At 28.9% G+C, this 14,876-nt stretch overlaps 1 protein-coding gene across 3 annotated transcripts in view; it reads left to right on the top strand.

The window, feature by feature from the left end:
- LOC122503082 (probable tRNA N6-adenosine threonylcarbamoyltransferase) overlaps window positions 1–12,730 on the top strand; it is a 47,900-nt gene extending 35,170 nt beyond the window's left edge. For all 3 annotated transcript variants that reach the window (XM_043613505.1, XM_043613506.1, XM_043613507.1), the window contains exons 4-5: window positions 3,149–3,327; window positions 12,271–12,730. In XM_043613505.1, the coding sequence (XP_043469440.1) occupies window positions 3,149–3,327; window positions 12,271–12,542 (451 nt within the window). In that variant the 3' untranslated portion in view covers window positions 12,543–12,730. The remainder of the gene's footprint in view (window positions 1–3,148; window positions 3,328–12,270) is intronic.
- The last annotated feature ends 2,146 nt before the right edge of the window (window positions 12,731–14,876 follow it).

Raw genomic sequence — 14,876 nt, 5'->3', positions numbered from 1 at the left:
TTTATTTTTTAACATATATATTATATCTTAAAATAAAAATCTTACTATAAATACTAGTAATTTTGAAAATAAAATGTGTAATAATGCATCATACTGAAAATTTACAATCACGAAATTAAAAATTGCAGTATATAAAAAGAACTATTGCTTATTTCTGTATTTTTACAAATTTTAGTGAAATCACTACATTAAATACAGTACTAAAATATTACCTACTATAAATGCAGTGATTTCTCACATTTGAAATGTGCGATTACAGCGCCTCGTACTAATACCATACTGAAAATTGTAACAGATTTCGATAGCATTTCCACATTAACATAACCACAACTTCGCACTATCGCAACCATTAAAGTAGTAAAAGTACAGACAATTTTTACACTTACTGCAAATAAAGTCTGTTAAAGTATTTTCGTTTTTTACAGTGTACTTTTTAATGCAAGCCTTTTTACCGGGTGCAAATTTCTTAAAAAATAATGCTCTATTCTATTATTGTTTAAGTCACACTTTTTTACACTGAGAATTTGATATGAAATATAAACATACTTTATTTTCCAATATGATTTTTATGGAAAGTTACATTTTCTGCAGGATCATATACTTGCTGAAACATATGACTTTATTAATTTTATTTATTTAAGTACAAATAGTATTATTTGAAGTAACAGAAAAATAACTATGAAACCAATCTACTTACAGTAAAAGGAAAAAGAAGAGTTTTTTCTTTTTTGAAATTTTTTATTTATAAAATAAATAAAACTTTTTCTGTTTCGTTCAGTAAATAAGGCTCAGGTATAAATTTCTTAAAAAATTCATGTCAGGGTCCTTTTCTGCTTTTCAAAAATCTCTTGTGAAATGTTTCTTCATTTATTCAGGAAAATTCTTTTCTCTTTTTAGCTATTTGCATTTTCATTTAAAGGTAATGATTCTGGTTGTCATTCTGAAATTCCTGTAGTAACAGCTTCCATTAATTTCCGACTTTTAGCCTTACCTTTTTTTCAATGCTTCTGAATCCATTTCCCACACGGAGAAAAATAGAAAATTAATGATAATTAAACTTATTATGAGGAATGTAAATTTAAAACTCCTCAGGTTAAGATCTAAACAGAAGAGTGTCAACTTTTTCAAGTTTGACACTCCTCATAGTAAATTTGATCATTCTTTTTTCTTATTGCAACATATCTTTCCTACATCATCTATGTTCGTACATGTTTTAGGAAATTGATCTTTAAAATATAAACGATTAAAGAAATTAAAAAAAAAAATTTTAATTCGTAAAATTATATTCTAGGGGAGGGTGGTCCCATACCGGCGACCCCTCGTACCATACCGACCCCCTTATGTTTCTTGAAGATGGTACCACTAAAAAATTCGCCAGTACCATTAGTCGAACACTTTCACAACACCAACAACTGGGCCACAGGTTTTATCAATACGTTTGATTTCATTTTTAAGATTCAAGCAATATTAGATTTTAGCATTGTTTAAATTAATTTTTGACCTATACGGAATTCGAGCTAACAGTGTTTTTTGAATATAGGAAAATTTTTACGAAATTAATTTTGATTGTGTATGACCTTAACTTCAACCTACAACATTCAAATTAAATTGATTCCATTGATATAAGTGATTGGCAAAACATTTTGTGAAAATAGTGGGGGTGGTCCGAAACCGACCCCCATATTTTTGCATTGTAATTGTTTATTCTCTTCTTCCTTGTTGTTCACATGAAGTGAGGATAGGTTTTACATATTTACTTTTATTTTTTAGGAATTTATAAAATATTTTACTAGCAATCACAGCACTTATTTCTTAACTTTAATTCTCTTTTGGTTAAATATTTTATTCATTATCAGTTGTAAAATGTTCTTGACAAGGCGATATGAATTAAGAAAAGGTGTACTTTTCGACATCTTTGGAAGCAGTTAAGTACGAAAACGAAAAAAATTAATAACAAAATTCGTATATATTTTACTAGAAATAGGGCGAAAATTAAAATAGGCAAAACCATTGCTGCTATTATGTTGGAAATTTAGACACTGTTTAACAATTTATATTTATTATCATTTTAAAAAAGGCCTTAAAATTTATTTAAATAATGTAATAATATTAATTCAAGTTTAACTATGTCAACATAACTTAAAGACATAAATAATCTCAGAGTAAAGTTACTTAATGATTCATTTATTTACCTTTTTGTTCAGAAAAAGGTCCAAAAATGTATTTAAATGAAGTCAAAATAATTTAACAGTTCATTACAGACTGTTGAATTTTATTTTAATTACTATCAGAATTTGATATCTTGATTATTCTTGAGATTTTCCTAAAAAAAATGGGGGGTCGGTTTCGGACCACCCATTTTGAGAAAGTTAAAAACGTAAATTTTCGCTTTTTCTTTAGATCTTTTATTAATGACAATCAGAAACTTCGGCAACCGTCAGAAAACATTGAAAAATAGTTCCTTTACTCAAAAAAATTTTGACGAAGACAAAGAAACACATTTTTGGCACATTTTTAGCCTTTGCACTTTAGGGGGTCGGTATGGGACCACCCTCCCCTACTTAACATTTTATTAATAAAAATTATAAACAAAATAAATTTTATACATTTTTCAATCGAAAAATAAAAAATATATTGCATGTATGTACTTAAAAATGATATGAAAAATGGATAATTTGAAATTTTGGCAATATATTGTATAATAATTTGGATGAAACATGTTACAGTAGTATATTAAAAAAAACTTATCAAAAAAAAAAAATTCAAAATATTTCTAAAGATTATAGTAACACGTCTTATAATGAAAGCTATTTGCAAATTGACAGCCATTTGCAATTTTCTCTTAAAGCACCTTGCTAATGCCCATAAGGTAGTTCAGGTTGGGTGGGGGAAGTCCAATATGGATTTTTAAAATTCCTCAGACTCTCTTTTTTACTAAAATTCTTTTTTTTAATTCTGGATTACTTTATAATAAAATCTCATTTTTTGTAATTAGACAAAATAGACAGTAAAATATAGTAATAATCCCCCATCTTGTTTAGTGTGTTTTATTTTTTTCTAAAACCATTAATGTCTAAAGCTTAACACCAATAGATGTTTAAACTTGTTCAATTCTACTTTAAATAGCTGCATTTTTACGATTTTACAGGGGTAAAAAGTTTTTAAAATTGCCCTATGTGGTAAAAGGAATGGATGTCTCTTTTTCTGGCATTTTAACGTTTGTTCAAGAACGTTTAAAGAAATGGATGAAATCTGAAGAATACACAATAGAAGATTTATGCTTCTCTTTTCAAGAAACATTATTTTCTATGCTTATAGAAATTACAGGTGATAATTCTAATATTTAACTTTGACACTATACAGTCAGCCCTCATAATTGCAAAATCATTTTAGCACCACGGGTCACAGTGAGGAAGGTGTTCATTTTTGATTAATCGTTGAAATTTTACCATTATTTAAATAATTAAGCCTACAAGAAAACAAACTCTTTTTATTGAATATTTTGCCCATTGTAATCACTTAAATATATTGAAAAGTCATCATTCTATCTTAGTTTTACTTTAAAGTTTAAATCTATCAAATAATGCTAAGGTACCTTATAGGTCATAAATGTAAAGAAACCCTTTAAGAATTTTTTTATCTGCAAAATAATTGTTTAAAGTAAAAATGTTATTTTCGAATAATTATTTTTCTTGTCTTACTAACGCAAAGATATTAAATTTCGTATTCTAATTAATAATACTTCATACAAAATGTTCAATTATGATATGTGTTACAGTTTAATTTAGAAAAAGACTCACTTTACATTTATTTCATTTCTGCGAGTGACAATTTATTTTCGAAAAGTAATAATAGACTTCAATGCACGAATAGGACTGAATTGCTAAAACACTTTGCTAAAACACTTAACCATAATACATGTAAATTTTAAATTGACATATAATTTTTACAATAATATCAACATCTTTCGGATATACACTACCGTCCCACAGTGGTCCAGAGACAAGAAAAAATGGCAAAAATTCGAAAATTGAACATATCGTTCTGAAAACACTTTTTATGGGGTTTTAGGGATTGCTGATTACGAATATGAAGTCAGATTTTAAAAATTCAAAATGGCGGATCCAATATGTCGGATAAAAATATTAAAAATCATTCGGATTTACCTGAAACTTCTTACTCGGTGGTTTTTGGGGTTGCTGATTACGAATTTGGAGTCAAATTTGAAAAATTCAATATGGTGGATCCAATATGGCGGTTGAACATATTAAAAACCAATAGGATTTACATGAAACTTGTTACTCGGCGTTTTTTGGAGTTATTGATTTTGAATTTTAAGTCAAATTCGAAAAATTAAATATGGTGTATCCAATATTCTGGATGAAATGTATTAAAAATCAATCTGGTTAAATTAAAACTCCCTACTCAAGAGTTTTTGGGGTCGCTGATTACGAATCATCTGATGACAGATTCTACTGAAATTTGATTCTGAATTGTTTTTAGAGTCGTTAATTAAGAATATAATGTTCAAATTCAAAAACAGATAATAACATTTTTTATATTGCCGATTTTTTATGTATAATTTATTTCATGTAGAGCTCTCAATAATTTTTTAAAATTACTTATCTCTTGCTGATCTTCAAAATCAAATTGTAAATTCAATTATTGTAAAATATATTGAATAACTTCATCAATATTATTGACATCCCAGGTAGAAATTTGTCAAGTATTACTTGTTTTCTTCCAGCAGCTGTAGAGTCGAGAGCGAGTTTTACTTGCCAAGACAATCTGGCCAGTCCTGAATAAGTGACTGGTCAGTTTCACTGGATAAAAACAATTCCCCTTTGTGAACAGTACTTTTGTCAAGTCACTGACCAGAAAATCTTATCAAAATCGTGACAAGAATTTCTTTTTAGACACTGGCCAGTCACTGATTTAAAGAATTATTTAAGATTCCACCTAGAAAAACTATTCCACCACTGATCAGAAAAACTTGCCGAATTAGATATTAAAAATAATTTTTATGTTCCATACAGTCAAAAACAGAAAAGTCTAAAGTAACTTTATAAAAAAGTTATGATCGTTTCACTGTCACATTACCAAAGTTTACATTTTTCTAAATTTTGACAAGATAAGCCGTCAAATCTCTGACAAGTGACTAAACAGTTTATCTGGTCATGATTTCTGATCATTACTTCTGACAAGTTACTGGCCAGAAATTCTGGTCACAATCGGAATAGAACTTCAGTTCTTAAACTTGTAGTTATGATAAGTTACTATCTAGTCACCGTGGCTGCATGGTAACGCACATGCGTTGTGTCTCCAGGGTCTATGGTTCGATCCCCCATGCGTGAGAATTTTTCATTCTTAGATTTAAGTGTTATTGGTAGAGTCTTAAATATTTAAATAATCACAAAAAGTTACTTGCCAGTCACTGGCCAGATAATCTAACCAGTGACTGCTCAAGTAGCGCGTTACATTTCCAATCAATCACTTGCCAGATTTTCTGGTCAATTACTGCCCAGAATCTAGAAAAACTTCCCAGTGACTGGTCATTATAGAGTTGAAATTTCTACCTGGGATTCTTAAGTTGATTCAAAAATTCTCTTTTAGTAAACTCAGTCATCTTGATGAGAAATGAAAAATGAACAAAAGCAAAGCAAAAAACGAAAGAAAATCTTATATTAATATGTAATATAAAAAATTACATTAATTCTAACAAACAACAATTTTTGTTGTTTAATTTTACAACGCAGCTGCTTAAAACACAAAGCTGAAGAGAAATACTAAAAATAATAACACAAAAATTATAGTAAAAAACAACACGTTTTAAAACAGAATTGTAAAAAATAACGAAATATGTAACTATTAACCCTAGAAGGAGTAACTGGGGTGTCTGGACACCCCAAGCAAAATTCAAAGTATTCCCATGGCTTAACCAATAATTTTTTTACGCTCAAAACCCGTTGATAATTTAGTTTAAACCTCTATCTTTTGACACCTGTATGTGCCGCTAAAAGTTTTGCTCTAGGAAGAGCTCTATCTCCTGCTAAAATACGTCTGGGGTGTCTGGACACCCCAGTTACTCCCAAACGTTAGAAAAATTGTCAAGATAAGTAAATTCAAATTTTTTTAAAAAATCGTTTTTAATCAGTTAAAATCATCTAATAAAGTATAAATTGATAGGTTATGCATGAAAAAGTTGTATTTTATAAAAAAGAAACATTTTTATACAAAAATTCTATTTTTATGAAAAATAGACATTCTGTATTTGTAACAACTTATGAAATTTGAGTTAAGATTTATTAAAAATTTCTGTGTTCTCTCTACAGTCAGAAATTAAATTCTAATACAGAAAAATGTAGTATATGACAGTCAAATTTAAATTATAAATTCTATATTGTTAATAATATTTTAACATATATTAGAGGTATTAAGAATTGATAATTAAAACTTTGATTAAATATTAATTTACAGAATCATTTCATAAGTTATTAATTTTAATGTTAATGTATTCAGATATATTAAGTTTGTAAAATTTTAAATTTATAACACCATTTTTAGTAAATATTAATTGTTTAAGTCCATTTTATAGTTCATTTTTATGATTTTCACTATTCGTCAATTGTCTTTAATTTCTTTCACTTCAGATGTTCAAATAATTATGTTTTTTGGAACTAATACAAAAACTAATTTTTTCCCCTAAAAGTGTATCTATTTAACTTTAAAAACCTAAAATAGTTTTTAAATTAGTCAAATTTTTAAGAAACTACAACGTTTTTTGTGAAAAAAGTCAATTTTTCAATTTTTTGGTGTTTTTTCGGGTTTTTACGGTTTCTTTTCAAAAATTTTTTAATTTATCAAAACATGAATAATATTATTGTATTCCTTACTAAAAAACCAATCAATTCATTATAATGAATTTTTTTTACGTCAAATAGAAACCTTATAAAACAAGTTTAAAGCGTGGGGTGTCGAGACACCTCAGTTACTCCTTAGAGGGTGAGTAAATTAACGTACTCCTTCTAGGGTTAATTATGCTCATATATTTCAAAATACAAGATGCACCGTAAAAATAGGATTAAAAAAGTTCAAAAAATTATCATGAATATTAAAGTGTCGAAAATGTCAATGTAAAATATGTTCATTTAATAGATATACTAGAAATCAAAAAAGCTTTTTAATTACTTAATTATTTAATTTAAAAAAATTTTTTTTCTTCATACCTCGGTCGAAAGTACGTATTTTCTGCTTCGATTTCGCAGCAGAAAGTCGAAGATTTGTGCATTGGTCGATGCACAAGCTCGCCCTCTGATACAGCGGGAGCAAAAGCTGTTAGCTGTTCTGCATTACCGGCAGAGAATTTAAAGCGCGAGTGATCCAGACGTATAGGGATTGACAGTTAACCTAAAAGCTTATTGTTTTTTTTCTGGTGCTTTACTTTAAGAAAAAATGAATCAAAATGTAAAACTTTAGAATCTTTGAATATCGTAGAGAACATTCAATATGATCTCAATTTTGATGTAAACAACAATTTATGTATCAAATACATAAATTGTATATTTCATAAAATAATTATAAATAATTTTTGTACTCTATCAGATTTGAAAAATAGTTAATACAATTAATAAATAAAAAAACTTAATTACATTTGTTATTTATAGTATAAGAAATAAAAAAAAGGTTTTAAAAATTGACTATTTCTTTAAAAAAAAATTTTAGCTATTTATTTGTCTATTCACATGGTTTTTCGATACCTGCTCCCGACATTTATTAATTTTGATGAATTAATTATTTTTTTTTAGTTGTGACAAAAACTGATATTTTATATTAGAAGGTTGTTTTTTATTACTTTCATTTATTCCTTTGGTCATTTATTGCAATTAATTATTTATTTAGTTGTCAAAATTGTAGTTATATTTGGATTTTGCTTGTCTTTTCGATGCCGGCCTCCCCCCGACCAGCAGCACTCGCTTCGCTCGTGCAGCAAATGTCGGGGCCGGCATCGAAAGTCAATAACGGCGTCTTTCTTTTAGAGAGAGATAGAGAAAAAGCCAGAGCTTGAAGAAGAGTCCAGAATATAGTCGAAGTCGGTATGAACGCGCTGATACAACGCGCTCGTCCTATGTATTCCATATGGACGAGCGCGTTAATATCAGCGCGTTCATACCGACTTCGACTCTATTCTGGACTCTCCTTCAGGAGTTGCCGATGGCGGCGCTGAAGCGGGGAGCAAAAGTAAAAGATGGCCGGCTGTCAAATCGAACGCGATTGCAAGATTTGTAATTAATAAATTATTAAGCGTACTTTCGGCCGGATATAAAGAAAAATAGTATACATTACACGGGCAAAAAGTTCGAAATTCCTGCATCGCGATGATGCCCTCGGCTTCGCCTCGGGCATCATTTCACGCGATGCAGGAATGTCGAACTTTCTGCCCTTATAATGTAATATACTATTTTTGTTGAAAAAGTCAATCTGTTTTTCAAAATTTTTTTATCTGACTTTCAGTTTCAAATTTTTTTGGAAAAATTTATATCACAATACCATTAATTAATTTAGATTCTACATTGAATAGAGATTGAAACAATACGAAGAACGCAAAAAAAAGTTAATTAGTTTTCGAGAAATTAAAAAATTACAAAAAGCATGCAAAATCCAGTATTTTTTCTGTATCTGACAGAATAGTCAACAAAAATTCTTCGATCAGGTGTCAGTCTTTTCATAATTTCATTAGCTTTCAGGAAAAAATACGAAAAATTTTTGTCATTCTCCACGGTGAGCTTGGATGAAATTCAACCCAAAAGTCATGACCCTTTCTGGTTTATTTTTGATATCATTTAAGTGATGTCTAATAATCATTTTAAGATAAAAATTAAATTAATCGTTGGAGGGAAACTCAAATTATATTGATTTTTTAATTTTTTTCTAGGTTATTGTACATATTTTCTAAAGGATAATGTTTTAAACAATATTTATTGCTTCAAAAGATATCTTTTAACATTAAAAAACATTCTATTTAGTAAAAACAATATTTTAATATATAAAGCTAAAAAATTGTCGAAAAAGTGTGAATTTTTTCGTTTTTCTGAAAATTACTCTTTTATAAGTCATTAAACACTAATATTATGCAAATGTAAATTAAAGTACACAAAATTTCCTGAAAAACTAAACAAGAAAAACTATTCTATCTATTAAGAGTAGAGATGATTCTATCACTCAGTCGTATTTTCACTATTTATTATTCTATCCACTGTTGTTACTGAAATATGATGATTTAAAGTTCGTTTTTAATGAAAAAGTAATTGAAATTTGTCATTAAGTCCAGTTTCTTTGGTGAAATCTTTTTTTCTGGACCTTACTTGAAAACCATATAATAATATGTTTAAAAAAGTTAATTTTAAACATATTATTATATGGTTTTCAAGTAAGGTCCAGAAAAAAAGATTTCACCAAAGAAACTGGACTGAATGACAAATTTCAATTACTTTTTCATTAAAAACGAACTTTAAATCATCATATTTCAGTAACAACAGTGGATAGAATAATAAATAGTGAAAATACGACTGAGTGATAGAATCATCTCTACTCTTAATAGATAGAATAGTTTTTCTTGTTTAGTTTTTCAGGAAATTTTGTGTACTTTAATTTACATTTGCATAATATTAGTGTTTAATGACTTATAAAAGAGTAATTTTCAGAAAAACGAAAAAATTCACACTTTTTCGACAATTTTTTAGCTTTATATATTAAAATATTGTTTTTACTAAAAACAATGTTTTTTAATGTTAAAAGATATCTTTTGAAGCAATAAATATTGTTTAAAACATTATCCTTCAGAAAATATGTACAGTAACCTAGAAAAAAATTAAAAAATCAATATAATTTGAGTTTCCCTCCAACAACGATTAATTTAATTTTTATCTTAAAATGATTATTAGACATCACTTAAATGATATCAAAAATAAACCAGAAAGGGTCATGACTTTTGGGTTGAATTTCATCCAAGCTCACCGTGTCTCATTTTCTACATTTTAAGCATTTTTCCACTCATGAAAAAACGGGCGTCCTGATACTCACGAACGGTAGTGTAAACGAAACTTTTGTTTTATGTGTTTTCGGAATCGCGGATGATTTTTTTCTTTGAATATTTTTTTTGTCATTTCAAAAACCACTCTGTATTTTTTCTCATAACCTGATAATATTTTGTTTTATTCATTTTTTATTTAAAGCTTATCATTTGCAAGAAAATCTAAACACAATTTATAATCACTCACAATTGATAAAGTATAAATGTTTAATAAATTTCATAGTAAATATTTTATAGTTTAAATGAAAAATGCATGACAGAAAATTTGGTGAGATTACGAAAAAAATGCAGTTCGGTTACTTAGAAGAAAAACAGAAAGAATTTAGACGACCAATATGAGAGAGCAAAAATTATTTAATTAATAAATCCGTGGTGTTTTACATTCAAAAAGATCAATTTTCGAAGAATGGTTAGACGTTTTCGATTTATAAGCAATAGTGTTGTAATAAAATTTTATTTTATATAAATACCAAAAGATAAATTTAAAAATTTAATGTAATGACAATTTATATCTCTTCGAAAATTAATTAAATCAACTAAAAATATGAAATTAATAAAAACAAAAATAGGTAAAATATTAAGACACAATATAAAGATCCAAATCAATTAATCAATAATATATTTTAATTTATAATGCAATATTGTTTGGTTGCAAAATATCAATACAATTGTCCAATTACAATAAAAATGAATATATAAACGAAAATTTATACCGATCGGCATTCACATCACATCCATTCAGAACAATAATTGGAAAATTAATACATATATATAACAAATCAATAATATTTAATAATTAACGCAAATATAATTAGAAAGAGATATGCATATGAAATAAATTTTGTAAGTTTCTTAAATTCTTAGATAAGATAACTCATAATTTAGAGAAAGTCAAAATTTAATAATTTATCTAAAATAAAACAATAAAAAAAAAGACGAAACAAAGACAATAAAATTTAAAATGAGGCTTAGCCGTTGGTGTCCTTAAATAGAGAGAGAACGGTGCGTGGAGGGCAGATCTGGCGCGAATTGTAGAGAGTGCTGAGGCTGGATCGTCCCAGGATAATTGTAGTCCTCAAATCCTATTTATTTTCGCCCACATTGAATATTATTTTATAAAGCATTTCCCTTTCGTCAATGGCCAAGATCCGGGAATTAGCGATACTTTTAAATCTTAGTTTTCCTCTCTGCAGTTTTTTTCCCTTCGCATTCCTTTCTCACTCCGTAGCCTCACTTAAATCGCCACTCTATTTCATTTTTAAAGAATGATAATACTTTAGATGATATATAAAAAATCAAAAAAAAAAATAAGAACATTTTAACAAACTAATTTAAATCTTTTGAAACTAAAATTTTCTACCTCTGGGCTGTCGGCAACACACAGAGAAGCGGCTAAGGTTTTCGACACCACAACGGTAAGTGAGAAAAACTGTGCAAGGAACCAGACACGCTTTCCCGCTAATAAACCCCCTATACCAAATTATAAAGCCCCACTGCCCAGCACTCTCTTCTTCCCGCAAGATCCCCGCGCCCTCTTAGACCATTAATAAAATCGAATTTAAGGCTACGAAAATTTCTGACTGTCTTGTCATCATAAGTTATCTATGCTCCTTTCAGTGTTCATGGTAATGTTTAAACAAGTGATATATAACATGTTATATTTTTAATTTATTTAAATTTATTATAAAATCAAAATATTTTTTTTAAATAATAAAATATGTTATGGTTATACATTTAAATAAATTCAAAATAATTTTTAATTTTTAATAAAAAATTCTATAGTTCTCAATATAAATAAATTCAAATCATCACTCGTTATGTGTAGGTTTGGTGTTATGGGTATAGATATAAGTACAAAATTCTGTCATTAATTAATTAAAAAAATTTTATTTTGTAGCTATCAAAAAGTGTTTTACTTTTATTAATAAAAAATAATTACAATTTTTAAGTTTTGATTTTACTAATGTCAAAAACGTTAATTAGAAGTGTCTCATTTCAATTGTATTCCGTTTTCACAGTTGTGTTTTCTCTTTTGTACTCTTACTTTTAATATAAACATTATTCGATGATTCTCTAAAAGATAAAGAAGAATTTCAAAAAATCTTGCAATTTAGAGGGATGACTGTACATTATTTTGTCACTAATATTTTAAAATGTAATATATTCTTTTATAATTTTAGAAAGAGCAATGGCGTATCTTGGATCCAAAGACGTTTTGATTGTTGGAGGTGTTGGATGTAATGAAAGATTACAAGATATGATGCGTATAATGTGTGAAGAAAGAGGTGCGATTTTGTATGCTACAGATGAACGATTTTGTATTGACAATGGTGTTATGATTGCAGTAGCAGGATTATTAGAGTATAAATCCTCTGGTGCTACCCTCTTGAAAGACACTATATGTGAACAAAGATTTCGCACAGATGATGTTTTAGTTACTTGGAGAAAATGATAATAAAAAAATCTAAATTATAATTGATTAAAGTATTGACGCCAAGATTTTAAAATTGCCTTAAGAAGAGGTTCCCATTGCGGAGGCCAAAATCAATACAAACTTTGAAAATTTTTTGCGAGGAATGGTTTTGACTTAGCGATGTAGTTTTTTTTTGTAAATGAAGATACTTCCTTGAACTTTTAAAACATATATTTCATTTTCAAAAAATTTCAAAATGGCGGCCATTATGGCGCACCTAGTAAACAATGTTTTTTTAAAGAGGAAAAACGGTGGGCAGTCTACACTGCGCAATTTTGAGTCTAAAACAAAAACTCAAAAATTTTTATAAAGAGGACATCCTAAAGAATAGGTTATATCTATCAAATAGTTAAAAAGTTAAATAAATGTCAAAATGGCGGACACTTTTTTAAAAAAACTGCGTTTTTGCACTATTTTTTCATGTTTGACCTCTTGTAAAAAATCTTTATTGTTAACAATTGTAGCATATTATAGGTATAACCCCAGCAGAATTTAGTTACCTTTAATTACCCGAAAACCCGAAGTTGATTGGTTGATTCGTTTAGACGCTACATTGCCCACCAGTTTGAAAAATCTTGTTTTGAGAAAAACGCGTTTAAAGTTTTGTAAACATTTTTTTAGGTAATATTTTTAAAAATTGATTCAATTTGACTGAAATTCGTTACTCGGGGGTTTTTGGGGTCGCTGATTACGAATCTGGTATTAGTTTTCCAAAATTCAAAATAGCGGATCCAATATGGCGGTTGACTTTTTTAAAAATTGATTCAATTTGACTGAAATTCGTTACTCGGGGGTTTTTGGGGTCGCTGATTACGAATATGATATCAGATTTGCAAAATTCAAAATGGCGGATCCAATATGGCGGTTGACTTTTTTAAAAATTGATTCAATTTGACTGAAATTCGTTACTCGGGGGTTTTTGGGGTCGCTGATTACGAATCTGGTATTAGTTTTCCAAAATTCAAAATGGCGGATCCAATATGGCGGTTGACTTTTTTAAAAATTGATTCAATTTGACTGAAATTCGTTACTCGGGTGTTTCTGGGGTAGCTGATTACGAATATGATATAAGATTTGCAAAATTCAAAATGGCGGATCCAATATGGCGGTTGACTTTTTTAAAATTTGATTCAATTTGACTGAAATTCGTTACTTGGGGGTTTTTGGGGTCGCTGATTACGAATATGATATCAGATTTGCAAAATTCAAAATAGCGAATCCAATATAGTAGAAGAAAAAATAATTTTTTGAACGATTTTTACCAACTTTGAGATATAAGGGTTTTCAAGGTTGCTGATAACGATTCTGTGTTCGGATTTACATAATTTAGACTGGCAGATCCAATATGACTAGTAAAAAAGTTATTTATTAAACGATTTTAATTAAATGTTACAAATAAGGTTGTTCGCCGACGCTGAACATGAATCTAAGGTAAAATTGAATTTAAATATTACAAGCGGAAAATTGTTTATTCATCATTTATTCATACCCCACTTTAGTCGGCTATGCCAGCACCGTATAAAACCCCTTCTTCTTCCTCGAACTGTTCATTTTGCGCAATCCGCTGTTGCTGTTTAGCAATAAGAGCTGCTCTCGCACTGCTGCTCAAACTGTTCTCCGCTTTGCTAATTCGAGTAGCATCTGTACTTTGGGCATGATTATTGGCTTCCAAACCTACAGCAATACCCAAAACATTCATTGTTTTTAGTATCGAAGACCATCCTTCATTAAATATATTTGCGGCCATGTAAGTTGCAATAGTCACAGTTTGACTGCTGCAGTGTAAATGTTTTGGAGCCATTTTCCATACAGTTGAGTTGAACGATTCGTTAGAATTTTGGGTATTTCCACCGACGCATCGTTCCAACAAATCATCTTCTGTAAGAGCTGTATATACTGGTTTGATGGCTTTTTGCACTTTTTCCTAAGAGTGAACCATATATATGAAATATTTACCATTGTAATAAATAAAAACAATTTTCATTGTACCTGAAGTTAAGGTTCGTGTTTGAAGTTCTTGAGCGTACCCTCAGCCTCAGCCACTCGCCATTTGCACCAACTCGTAACTCCTTTGGGACAAAATTGATGTTGCGGGTTTAAATCTGTGGAGCTTTTGTGATAGTATGTAGCCCAGATAGCTTCCTTCATTTTTGCTGCTGAATCGGAGTTTCTTCTGATCGCAAGTCCGTAGTATAACGTCAAATCCTTTATTACTTTATCCGTCAATTTTCCTGTTCCTTTACCACCAAGTCCTTTTACATTAGTCTTTACATTACGCATCCGAGTACCCAATCTTTTTTCCACATGTCCCAC

The sequence above is a fragment of the Leptopilina heterotoma genome, unplaced genomic scaffold (genome assembly GCF_015476425.1).
Source record: "Leptopilina heterotoma isolate Lh14 unplaced genomic scaffold, ASM1547642v1 Lhet_243, whole genome shotgun sequence".
NCBI lineage: Eukaryota > Metazoa > Arthropoda > Insecta > Hymenoptera > Figitidae > Leptopilina > Leptopilina heterotoma.
This window is presented reverse-complemented; position numbering and strand designations above follow the sequence as displayed.